A 12,243-nucleotide genomic window follows, 5' to 3' on the forward strand; every position below is an offset into this window, starting at 1 on the left:
TCAATCACCTAGAGCCAGACATCCTGGAATGCGAAGTCAAGTGGGCCTTAGGAAGCATCACTAAGAACAAAGCTGGTGGAGGTGATGGAATTCCAGTTGAGCTATCTCAAATCCTAAAAGATGATGCTGTGAAAGTGCTGCACTCAATATGACAGCAAATTTGGAAAACTCAGCAGTGGCCACAGGACTGGAAAAGGTCAGTTTTCATTCCAATCCCAACGAAAGGCAATGCCAAAGAATGCTCAAACTACTGCACAACTGCACTCATCTCACATGCTAGTAAAGTAATGCTCAAAATTCTCCAAGCCAGGCTTCAACAGTATGTCAATCATGAACTTCCAGATGTTCAAGCTGGATTTAGAAAAGGCAGAAGAACCAGAGATCAAAATCCAACATCTGCTGGATCATGGAAAAAGCAAGAGAGTTCCAGAAAAACATCTATTTCTGCTTTATTGACTATGCCAAAGCCTTTGACTGTGTGGATCACAATAAACTGTGGAAAATTCTGAAAGAGATAGGAATACCAGACCATCTGACCTGCCTATTGAGAAACTTATATGCAGGTCAGGAAGCAACAGTTAGAACTGGACGTGGAACAACAGACTGGTTCCAAATAGGAAAAGGAGTACATCAAGGATGTATATTGTCACCCTCTTAACTTATATGCACCCTGTTAACTTATATGCAGAGTACATCATGAGAAAGACTGGGTTGGATGAAGCACAAGCTGGAATCAAGATTTCTGAGAGAATTACCAATAACCTCAGATATGCAGATGACACCACCCTTATGGCAGAAAGTGAAGAAGAACTAACAAGCCTCTTGATGAAAGTGAAAGAGGAGAGTGAAAAAGTTGACTTAAAGCTCAACATTCAGAAAACTAAGATATGGCATCTGGTCCCATCACTTCATGGAAAATAGATGGGGAAACAGTGGAAACAGTGCCAGACTTTATTTTGGGGGGCTCCAAAATCATGGCAGATGGTGACTGCAGCCATGAAATTAAAAGACGCTTACTCCTTGGAAGGAAAGCAACCTAGACAGCATATTCAAAAGCAGAGACGTTACTTTGCCAACAAAGGTCTGTCTAGTCAAGGCTATGGTTTTTCCAGTAGTCACATATGGATGTGAGAGTTGGACGGTGAAGAAAGCTGAGCACCAAAGAATTGATGCTTTTGAACTGTGGTGTTGGAGAAGACTCTTGAGAGTCCCTTGGACTGCAAGGAGATCCAACCAGTCCATCCTAAAGGAGCTCAGTCCTGGGTGTTCATTGGAAGGACTGATGTTGAAGCTGAAACTCCAATACTTTGGCCACCTGACGTGAAGAACTGACTCCTTGGAAAATACCCTGATGCTGGGAAAGATTGAAGATGGGAGGAGAAGGGGATGACAGAGGATGAGATGGTTGGATGGGATCACCGACTTAATGGACATGAGTTTGGGTAAACTCCGGGAGTTGGTAATGGACAAGGAGGCCTGGCATGCTGCAGTCCATGGGGTTGCAAAGAGTCGGACATGACTGAGCAACTGAACTGAACTGAACAGGTTACTTGACTGTTTTGAGATCCTCACCATAACTCATAGCACCACCACCAGCAGCAACTAGCCTCATCTTTTATCCTGCACCCCACCTCCATTTAACCCTAGCTGCAGTGACCTCCTTCTCTAGGGAGCTCTGAGCTCCTTCCACAGCAGAACTCTGTTCACACTGCCACTTCCATCTGGAATTCTTCCTCAGCCCCAAGCATCAGCTACTCCACATTCAACCTTTAGGACTCAATCCAAATGTCACTTCACCAGGGAAGATTTACCACTTCTGCCTCCCGAAGTAAAATGCTTCACTAGAATCTGACCCTCAACATTATGGTGTTATTGAAATATGACTATATTTACTGAGGGAATTTGCAACAAGTGGCACTGGCTGGGCTCCCACCAGAAAGTTAAACGGTTGGTGTAAACTCTATCTACTCTTCCTTTGATTTATTTTTTATTGGAGTATAGTTGCTTTACAATGTTGTGTTAGTTTCTGCTGTACAACGAAGTGATCAGCTATGTGTTGTGTTGTGTTGTGTTGTGTTGTGTTGTGTTGTGCTGTACTAAGTCGCTTCAGTCATGTCTGACTCTGCATGACCCTATGGACTGTAGCCCGCCAGGCTCCCCTGTATATCCCCTCCCTCTTGGACTTTTCTTGCACCCCTCCCATGCCACCCATCTAGGTCATCACAGAGCACCAAGCGAGCTCCCTGTACTATATAGCAGATTCCCACTAGCTATCTATTTTACACATGGTAGAGCATATATGTCAATCCCCATCTCCCATTAAAAGGAATAAAATTGCATCACTTGTAGATACGTTAATGGGCCTAGAGACTGCCACTCTTTTACTGTTAGAATGAAGTAAGTTAGAAAGAGAAAAAAACAAATATTGTATATTAACACATATTTGCAGGGCAGAAATAGAGATCAGATGATCTTTTGGATTTTGATGATATATATTGAAACTATGGCATATCATGTACAAGATAAGGAAATTGTCCACAGTAAGTTGAGGAGGGTATTAAACCTTACACAAGATGACAAAAGATTTTAGGATCAAGGATTATGTGTCATATGCCTCTGTAACTTAAAGTAAGTTAAATTTCTCTCCCCATCTCTGTACCTGCTTGAGTCTTTCTGGATTGAATGAGTCTTGTGACCATATAATGAAGATGAAAAATTCCATAAATGCCCATTTTTGATGGAGAAGGCAACAAAACAATGTGTTTTGGGTCCAAGACTGTTCTGCCTATTTTATTTTCCCAAAATTGATCTATATAGGTTACTGATGCTCTAGGGAAACTTTAACTCAAAATTGAGACTAGAGCTTGCTTACCCTTTATCCAAAAAAAAAAAAAAAAAAAAACAGTTTCTGCACAAGTGATTCTAATAATGTTCAGTGTGACCCAGAGATTAACCCTAAGAAACTCTCTGCAAAGGGTGATTGGATATAAATTCTCTCAGCTTCTTCCACGTTTGTTGGCTCTCCTTAGATGCTCTAAAGCTTCCTCAGAATGCATAGAAGCACTAAGTGTGTGACTTACTGAAAGAAAGGTTTATGTAAATATAATAATTTGGAACAAACCTCATACTTGCAAAACTTGCTGACAGTGAGTGGCTTGTTCTCATCCAGCTCCTACAATTCAACAGCACCTGTTGGTGGTGGGGAGGAGGCTGAGTGAAACAAGCTTGGTTTACACCAAGACAGTAACTCACTTCTAGGATTCAAGTAGTCTATTGTCACTAAACTAACAAAATTATTTCTGTAAAATGAAAGTCCACATCTTTAGAGGGTTTAACTAACAAGCTATTTAGCTTTATTCTGGCATTATTGTTGTCCTACTAACAGTCCAGAAGACTAGGTGGGGAAAACTTCCAGAAAAAGACAGGGGGAGATGGGATGGCTGGTAAAATCCATCATTCTGCTTCCAGTGAGAAAACATTGGAAATTAACTTCTTAGAAGACAAAGATCTAAGTAGCACACGGTCCAGTATGGTTAAATCTTTACAATTACTTGGACACTAATAAATATTTGTTGAATACTAGTCATAAAAAAATATGTTGAATAATTCAGTGTCTTTTCAGTGACTGGCTAAGTAGGGAAAAAACCTCTAAATAACTTTCCCAACAACGTATCTTTCTTATCTCATTCAAGATCTAATCTAGGAACATATGTTGCATTAGATTTTCATGCTTCATCAATATGCCTGAATCTGAAGTAACTCCTCAGCCTTTTTATGTCCCTCATTTCTTTGGTACACATACAGTTATTTTGTTTTTGTTAGTTCACACCCTCCTGGGCTCCTGGCCCTGGCGGTGCAGGTTCCCACCCAACATAGCCCAACGTGGCCCAGCGTGGCTCCGTGGCAGGCCCCTTTGCCACGCAGGCGCACCAGAGCTGAGGTTGTCTGCCAGCCTGTTCCCTAGGCAACGCGGTTCAAAACGCTCGCCCTAGAGGTCCTGGCGCGATGTGCTTCCCCAAAGCAGGTGAGGAGGGCTGAGTCAGAGTAGAGGCAGAAGGAAGATGGGGAGACTGGGAAAGACCAAGGGGGAAAGGAGGGAAAGGTAGCTTGCCCGTCTCCTTGGATTGATCACGCTTTCGTTAAGAGTGCAGTCTGCTCAGGTCTCGACCACCTTTCCTCACACCGCTCCTGCCCCCAACCCTCATTTGGACCACATGGACTTCCTTCATGTGGAGTTTCTCCTCTTTCTCGCTCTCCAGAGATGCTGGTTAGCTACTCCTTTGGAACATGTCAACATAGGAAGATCTTTCCTCACTTCTATCCCCCAAACTTGTTGGGAAACAAGTTCCTCCCTATTAGGGGAGTGCCCCACAGAGGGCCTGGATGTTATACAGCAGAAGAAGTGAGTATTCACCTTACCTCAGGTGGGTGTCAGTTCCCAGACCATCTAAGGATACTCACGTTTCCTGGAAGAAAAGCCCTGTGCGATTTGCGACCTTCCGGGTCCCAGCATGAGAAAGTGCTCTCTGGTTCTCTGTCTGCAACCAGCTGTCAGGCCAATATCAGAAAGTAAAGGACCATTACTTGCGTTTGCCACCCCCACCAAATGCAAGCCTTGGCCTCATGCCATCCCCAGTAAGTGTTCCTTCATCATTCATACCTACAAAGGCCGGTGACTAAATATTTCCTCTTAGTCCAAACCTACTGTGTCTGTGCTGATAGGTAGTTTATGAAATCATAGTCAGATTCAGTTGAAACCATAGAAAGCTGATTCAGCTCTATGAGGCTCAGAAAAGTAGATTCACTGGATTCAAATGTCATTCACTCTACCTATCCAGCCACATTTCTTTGTAGAGAAGCCTGTGTTACATATGTAATTGTTTGGTCTTGATTCAGAGGAATCAAGAAAGAAAGGGCAACTTGAGCAGAGAAGATTCAGGGATACTCTTGAGATCACTCCGTTTTAATGACTATAATGTTCTCTATGCATGTTTTGTCTTTGTTTTCTACATAACACATGAAGAATAAAGACTTGGCATACAACCTCGATAAGATCCCAACCAGTATAAAAGGATATGGTTTTGGAGCCAGAACAGCTGTGAGGTTTAAGCCAAAGAACAAGGTTAGAAATGGCTGTACGTGCTTAGATTTCAGTGTGATCCATGTTGCTGCATGTATTTGCATTGGGGAGCATGGTTGGAGGTTACCTAAAGTATGTCCTGAAATTCAAGATGAAAGTCATCTGGACAAAAGCTACTAAGGAGTCTACATGAAAATGTGGGTGTTAACGTGAAAAATGTGTGTGTGAGTGTCCTGGGAGAGTGGAAAATAATTCTCAGAAGAAATGGTACCAAGGCAGGGCTTCAGTCCTGAGACACCTGCTGATAAAATACTGGAAGCTTTGTTTATATGCATCATATAACTATATGTAATATATAGTATAATATCTTATCAGTTAAAAAACCAGTTCTAACTTCTTAACCTTTTGTGTGATTGGATTTCAAGTCTTCAGTATAGGTTCCTAATCTCTTGTTAGACGTTTTCTTGACACTTACGCTCAGGGAGAGGGATACTGGCTCCAAAAGAAAATCTGATTGGGGTGGTGGGATGGTGGGGATATTAGCTACGATAGGTTACCTTGGCTCTCTGCCCTCATAGGTTTTTTTTTATATAAATTTATTTATTTTAATTGGGGGTTAATTACTTTACAATATTGTATTGGTTTTGCCATGCATCAACATGAATCCGCCACAGGTATACACGTGTTCCCCATCCTGAAGCCCCCTCCCTCGGTTTATTTCTATAGCCAAAACATTAGGTACCTTTAGGTAGCTGAACCATACTCTTATCTTGGTTTTCTACCTACTGTAGGCCTAATTCTATAGCTTGAGATAGTTAAACCATAGCTGATACATGAAGAGGGGGAGGATGACTTTGTTTTTTCTACTTAGAAGTCTTTACATATGTATCCATCACCCTCTGACATATTGATCTTTTTCTTGGAAACAGGATGTGACACCTTACCCAGGCATGTACCAGACAGTCAATCTTCAGGAGCAAACACACAAACCAAATTTTGCTCCATTTAATACCTTGTCACCTCGCTTTCGGACATACTCAAAGGACCCTTGTTATCCTGGGTATGTGCCCCTTCTTCTGGTGCACTTCAGCAAAGAGCAATAGGAAAGGAAGTACAAAAAGGAGTTACATCCCAACCATGCCCTCTAAATAAGAAACCATTTATCTTTAAAGATTCAACCTCTTACCTTCCAGGTCTCTAGAATTATAAAATTGTAGAGTGTGGTGATTCATTCAATAAATATTTATAAAAGGCCAAGAAGTTGTGTAGGTTCCAAAGATTTTGCATTACACCCATCATCATTTCTTAGAGCTTACATTCTAGAGTCCAGACAGATGAGAAGCCAATAAACAAGAAAGTAATCAGTGGTGATAGAGAGTGACCATATAATTTATTAGTCCGCATGTGACACTTCTGAGACTGTAAGGGTCTTATTAATAATTATACCAAGATAGTAGCCATGAGCTGGAGCTACCACAGGCACACCAGGAAGTATGGTGACCTGGTGAAATGCTGAATAACACCAAACAAAATGATATAATAGCAGGGCGGGTGGCAGTGGGGGGCAGGGGGGCTTCCCTTGTGACTTAGTGGTAAAGAATATGCCTGGAAATGCAGGAGAAACGGGTTGGATCCCTGATCTGGAAAGATCTGGCATGCCTTGGAGCAACTAAGCCCATGCACAGCTACTGAGCCTGTGCTCTAGAGCCTGGGGGCCACAACTAGTGAGGCCGGCACTCCCTAGAGCCCATGCTTCACAGCAAGAGGCACTGCCGCAATGAGAACCCCACACACTGCAACTGGAGAGTAGCCGCTGCTCATCGCACCTAGAGAGAAAGCTTGTGAACCAGTAGAGACCCAGGACAGCCTCAAGTAAATAAATAAATAAAAACAGCAATATTTTTCACAAAGATGATAGGACATAGAGTGATGGCTGGAATCTTCCTTGGCAAGGATTGGTCTTTCTGGGAAATGACACTTCATCTGAAAGCACAATGACAAGACTGAACTGACCCTGTGAAGATCTAGGCCGAGAGCTTCCCAGCCAGAAGGAACTACAAGTACAAAGGCTGTAGGTGGGAGGTGGGAGGAAAAAAGAAAGAAGGCTGGTGTGGCTACAGTGCAGTGGGCAAGGAGAAAACGAGAACAGAGGAGGAAGAAGGGCTACAGTCCATAAACCTCATAGACCAAGGCAGGGGGTCTCAGTGCTTTAGGAAGCCATTGAAAATTATAGGGCATCATCAAGGCCTTTCTTTTACTGGTGAGAATTCCAAGGATCAGAGAGGAAATATAACTTTCTTAAGGTTGTAGTAAAGAAGTGGAGATGATGAAGCTTGTTTCCCATGTCTGCTCTACATCTTATTTCCACAGTTAAGCGTCTACACCAAAAGACAAAGTGATATGAACAAAGGCAATGCAAAATACCCTATTGTTGAGAAATTTCACATCATGGGTACTAATTAGCATCACTGTGGCAAATCTCTGTTATCATCCACCACTTCTGGGATCTCTTGGTCTCTCAGTTAAGAAGAGGTTACAGAAATAGCTTAAACTAGGGTTGATTTTCACCTTCACTGCATGTCAGGACTAAAAATCTTGAACACTAACACCTATTTAGAAGCACATTAGCAGGCAAAGGAACCCTATGCTTGCCAAACATTAAGATCTAATCTGTCTGTTGCCTTTTCCAAGAGAGTTAGGACTAGTTCAGGTACACAGGTAGTACTGATGAAGTTTGTGGTCACTACAAACCACTTCAGTATTTTTGCCTGGAGAATCCCGTGGACAGAGGAACCTGGTGGGCTATAGTCCATGAGGTCACAGAGAGTCAGACATGACTGAAGTGACTAACACTTTCACATCTGACTCTGCAACCGCATGGACTGTAGCCATCCAGGCTCCTCTGTGGGGTTTCTCCAAACTAGAATTGTGGTGGTCACTAACTCTTCAACATAAGGTTTTATATTTTTATTTCTAGCCCTGGCACATATAAACTAGAGAAAAAGGCACCCCAGAAAGTCACCTGGCCAATGAGATTTGGATCTCCAGACTGGGCTCAGGTTCCTTGTCTACAGAAAAGAACCCTGAAAGCTGAGGTAATATGATTGGACTTCTGTGGAGCCTTTACCTAATACTTCCACATGTATCTGTGATTCTTAACCAGGGGTCTGTGAATAAGCGTCAAGAAATCCTTGATCCCCTGAAATTACTTGCACAATTTTGTGTAATATATACATATGGGAAGTTTTGGAGAGTTACACAATTTCACTAGATTTCTAAAGGTGTATGTGACTGAACAAAAGTCACAGTTTCTTATTTAATCCTCAAATAATCTTTCTTGGTAGTCTGAGATAATTATCCTCTGTGACTGAGGAGGAAACTGAGGATTGTGCTGTGCTGTGCTTAGTGACTCAGTTGCATCTGACTCTTTTAGAGAAGGGAATGGCAACCCACTCCAGTATTCTTGCATGGAGAATACCATGGACAGAGGAACCTGGCGGGCTACAGACCATGGGGTCACAAAGAGTTAGACACGACTGAAGTAACTAACACTTTCACATCTGACTCTGGAACCCCATGGGCTGTAGCCTGCCAGGCTCCTCCATCTGTGGGAATTCTCCAGACTAGAATATTGGAGTGGGTTGCCACGCTCTCCTCCAGGGGCTGTTCGCAACTCAAGGATCGAACCCAGGTCTCCCACATTGCAGGCGGATTCTTGACCAGCTGAATTACCAGGGAAGTCCAAACTGAGGCTTAGATGGATTAAATGGCTTGTTGAAGTTGCTCAGCCAGAATATAGATCATGTGACTTTTAGGCCAGTGCTCTTCCCATCACATCACTTAGTGTTAGATCATCAAGGTGCAGTGGATCATTCTGGCAAGAACATGGATTTTAGGAACAGACTGCCTGAGTTAAACACTAGTTCCATATTTGTTTGCTATGTATCCTTTAACTTTTCTAAGCCTCAGTTTGCTTATCTTTAAAATGGATATAAACTAGACTTGATCTGATGAAGTTGTAAAGATTGAGATATTATAGTACCAGACCTGTAGCATAATAAATGGTCAGCCCATGTCACTTGTAATAAATCCAGAGGTGTCCTTTTCCCCCTGGTGGAACTTTGGACTAATTCTGCAAGTGTTTATTAAATACCAAATGTACTAACATCATTGTGCTAGGGCCTACAGGTAACATTCAAGAATTAAACACGTAGTCTTTGTTTTCAAGAAATTTACCAGCTATGCTTGAGGATAGTATATTTTATACTTGATTTGCCAAGTAGAAAATAATTCCTAGCATGATATATTCCAGAAAAAAATGACAAAGAGTAGATATACAGAGCAATGTTGGGAGATTCACTAGGTTAGGTTACTGTGTGGTTGGGACTCAGGTAGGCTAAAACAGCTCTAACATACGGGTCTATTTCGCACATCCAGGAAGACCAGAGGCAGGGAGTTCTCATGTGAATATTGACTTTGACAGTATTTTTCATTGCAGCTGTCCACAGACAAGGACTTTAGAAAGCATCGGAACCGTTTGGCCTACCTAAGCTTGTACTACAACTGAAAAGCTGTGACTACCTTCACATGCTCCTCCTGACCACAGACTCTCCAGGACTGAGGACAGAGCTGCTCTTGTCCTTCTGCATTGCTCTGACCCTCCCGTCTGCCAGCATGGGGTGCAGGGAGGGGCAAAGGGCTCATAATTACTATATGACAGCATAAAGACTCATTGTACAGAGGGTGCTCTTTCCACGTGCTGGTTTGTTCTGTAAAAATGTAGAAGGGTCTGAGGGTTTCCTAACTGAGTGCTCAGTAGAGTGGCTTCACTTTACTGAAATATTATACTTGTGCATCCCCACCCTCTAGCTATAAGTCCCAGGAATGAGTTTTATGTTTTCTACTGCTAGCCCTGGCGATAGGAGATTGTTGGTCTATACATATCAAGGATTTCTATGGCTTTCTTGACTTTGTATTTGGGCTTGCTAGATGTAGAGGATACTTAAGACAGAGTAAATGTTTTAGGGGCTCTTCCAATTCCTAGACAAGGTGGCAGAGTAGAAAAAACTTTGTGAGCTCACCTCTTCTCACAAGCACACCAAAATCACAATTCGCTGCTAAACAACTATCCGGCATCCAAAGACATAAAGGAGTAACCACAATGAGACACTAGGAAGGGTACACTTGTGATATGATCAGATCTCACAAACTGAAGAATAATACGACAGAAGTTCTTCCCCAGGTGTGAATGTTCTGAGCTCCATGTCAGCCTTATATGTGACATTGAGAACAGCCTCCAGAGCCTTTGACTTTGAAGGACAGTGGGACTTAATGCCAGGAGCTTCACAGAACTGGGGGAAATACAGACTCCACTCTTAAAAGCTACACACAAAAGCTCATGCACACCAACACTCAGGGCAAAAGCAGTAACTTCACAGAAGCCTGAGCAAGACCTATCTGTTGGAGTTTTGAGGGTCTCCTGGGATGGCGAGGAGAGTGGTGGCTCATCCTGGGGACAAAGATATTGGTGGTAAAAATATTGGAGGGCAGGGGGTTCATCTGCATGAACTCTGACTGGAGGTAGACATCTTGCTTGGGTCATTAGCAGCAAGACCTGGCCCCATCCAACAGACTCTAGGCTCCAGAGCTGGGATGTCTCAGGCCAAACAACAAACTGGGTGGGGATGCAGCCCCATCCATCAGCAGACAGCCTGTCAAAAGACTTCCTGAGCCCACAGCCACCTTTAAACATGTCCCTTGACATGGCCCTGCCTGCTGGAGAACGAAGACCTACAGCTCCACTCACCACTGGGCAGGCACTGGCCCCTCCAGGGGCCAGACAAACCAGGAAGCCTGACAAACCTCTAGTCTAGCCTCACCCACCAGAGGGCAAGCATCATAAGGCAGAAAACCATTCTATTGCTTTGCTCTTTGTGTCTATATGAGATGACTGGATGTCCACTAAACTTATTGTGGTAATCATTTCATGATGTAAGTCAAATCATTATGAAAATGTTAATTGCTAGGTTGTATCCACCTCTTTGCTACCCTGTGGACTGTAGCTCATCAGACTCCTGTCCATGAAATTCTCCAAGCAAGAATACTGGAGTGGGGTGCCATTCCCTTCTCGAGGGGATCTTCCTGACCCAGGGATCGAACCCGGGTCTCTTGCGTTGTAGGCATATTCTTTACCATCTGAGCCACCAGGGAAACCCTTAATCTTAGACGATGCTGTGTGTCAATTATATCTCAATAAAACTGGAAGAAAAAAATAAACAATTAAAAAATTTTTAATACAAAATTAAAATTTTTTTAAAAAAGAAAACAAGCAGCATGCTCCACTTGACTGAAAATTTCTAAAGGGCCAGAGCCAAGCCTCACCTATATTTACATGCCCCGGTAACTTGCACACAACCAGCTTCACTACATAGCAACATGATAAATATGTCTGGATCTGATTTTAACACTAACTACGTAATTGTCATTCGATGCCTCAGTTCTTTCCACTGTAAAACAAGATTGGGGTGTTAAACTCAAATGCTTTCAGGCCCAGGCAGGTAAAGTGAATCTGTGAGGCAGCCTGAGAGTACAGGGAGGGTACAATGGCAAAAAAGTCAGAGAGTATTCAGATTCATTAAAACTGTACTGCTCTTCTCAATAACAAACACACACACAAACTGTTTTCTGATCAGAGTTGGCCATCGGAGCACCTGTTTAAAAAGCTCTCTTAGGTTTCTGTTTACTTAAAACTTCTTGAGTCGTCAATTGCTCTGGTTCACTTTCTTTTTTAAGAATGGAGAGAAAATAATGATGGAGAGTGCTAGGAGTGGTGAAAACCTCTAACCAGGAACCCTCATGCAGAAACCACCGTGTCCTTGATACCCATGCTACATGCAGCCAGATACCATGCCTCCTGTTCTCATCCATCAGTTAACAGATCCCCCAACAGCTATTGCTAACTTTCAAATTGGAATCAAATACTAAGTTGTTTATTGGAAGGAACCTCAAAGATGTTTGAAGATTTCTGAGTTTATTAGTTTCATAAAGAAAGGCTCTTGTGAGCTGAAGGAATCAGGGTTGTTTGAAACGTTGCCGTCACCCCAAAAGCATCAGGGTAACCGCAGAGTCCTCAGGGAGAGTGGAGATGGCTGCCTTGCACTCCT

General features: G+C 42.8%; 1 protein-coding gene across 1 annotated transcript; it reads left to right on the forward strand.

Moving 5' to 3' along the window:
• The first annotated feature begins 4,005 nt into the window (after positions 1 to 4,005).
• LOC114108733 (ciliary microtubule-associated protein 3) lies at positions 4,006 to 9,647 on the forward strand. Its single transcript, XM_027964861.2, has 6 exons — positions 4,006 to 4,024; positions 4,260 to 4,402; positions 5,024 to 5,122; positions 6,010 to 6,140; positions 8,058 to 8,175; positions 9,579 to 9,647. The coding sequence occupies exons 1-6, from the start codon at positions 4,006 to 4,008 to the stop codon at positions 9,645 to 9,647; spliced, it is 579 nt and encodes a 192-aa protein (XP_027820662.2).
• The last annotated feature ends 2,596 nt before the right edge of the window (positions 9,648 to 12,243 follow it).

Source organism: Ovis aries, chromosome 1 (assembly GCF_016772045.2).
Source record: "Ovis aries strain OAR_USU_Benz2616 breed Rambouillet chromosome 1, ARS-UI_Ramb_v3.0, whole genome shotgun sequence".
NCBI lineage: Eukaryota > Metazoa > Chordata > Mammalia > Artiodactyla > Bovidae > Ovis > Ovis aries.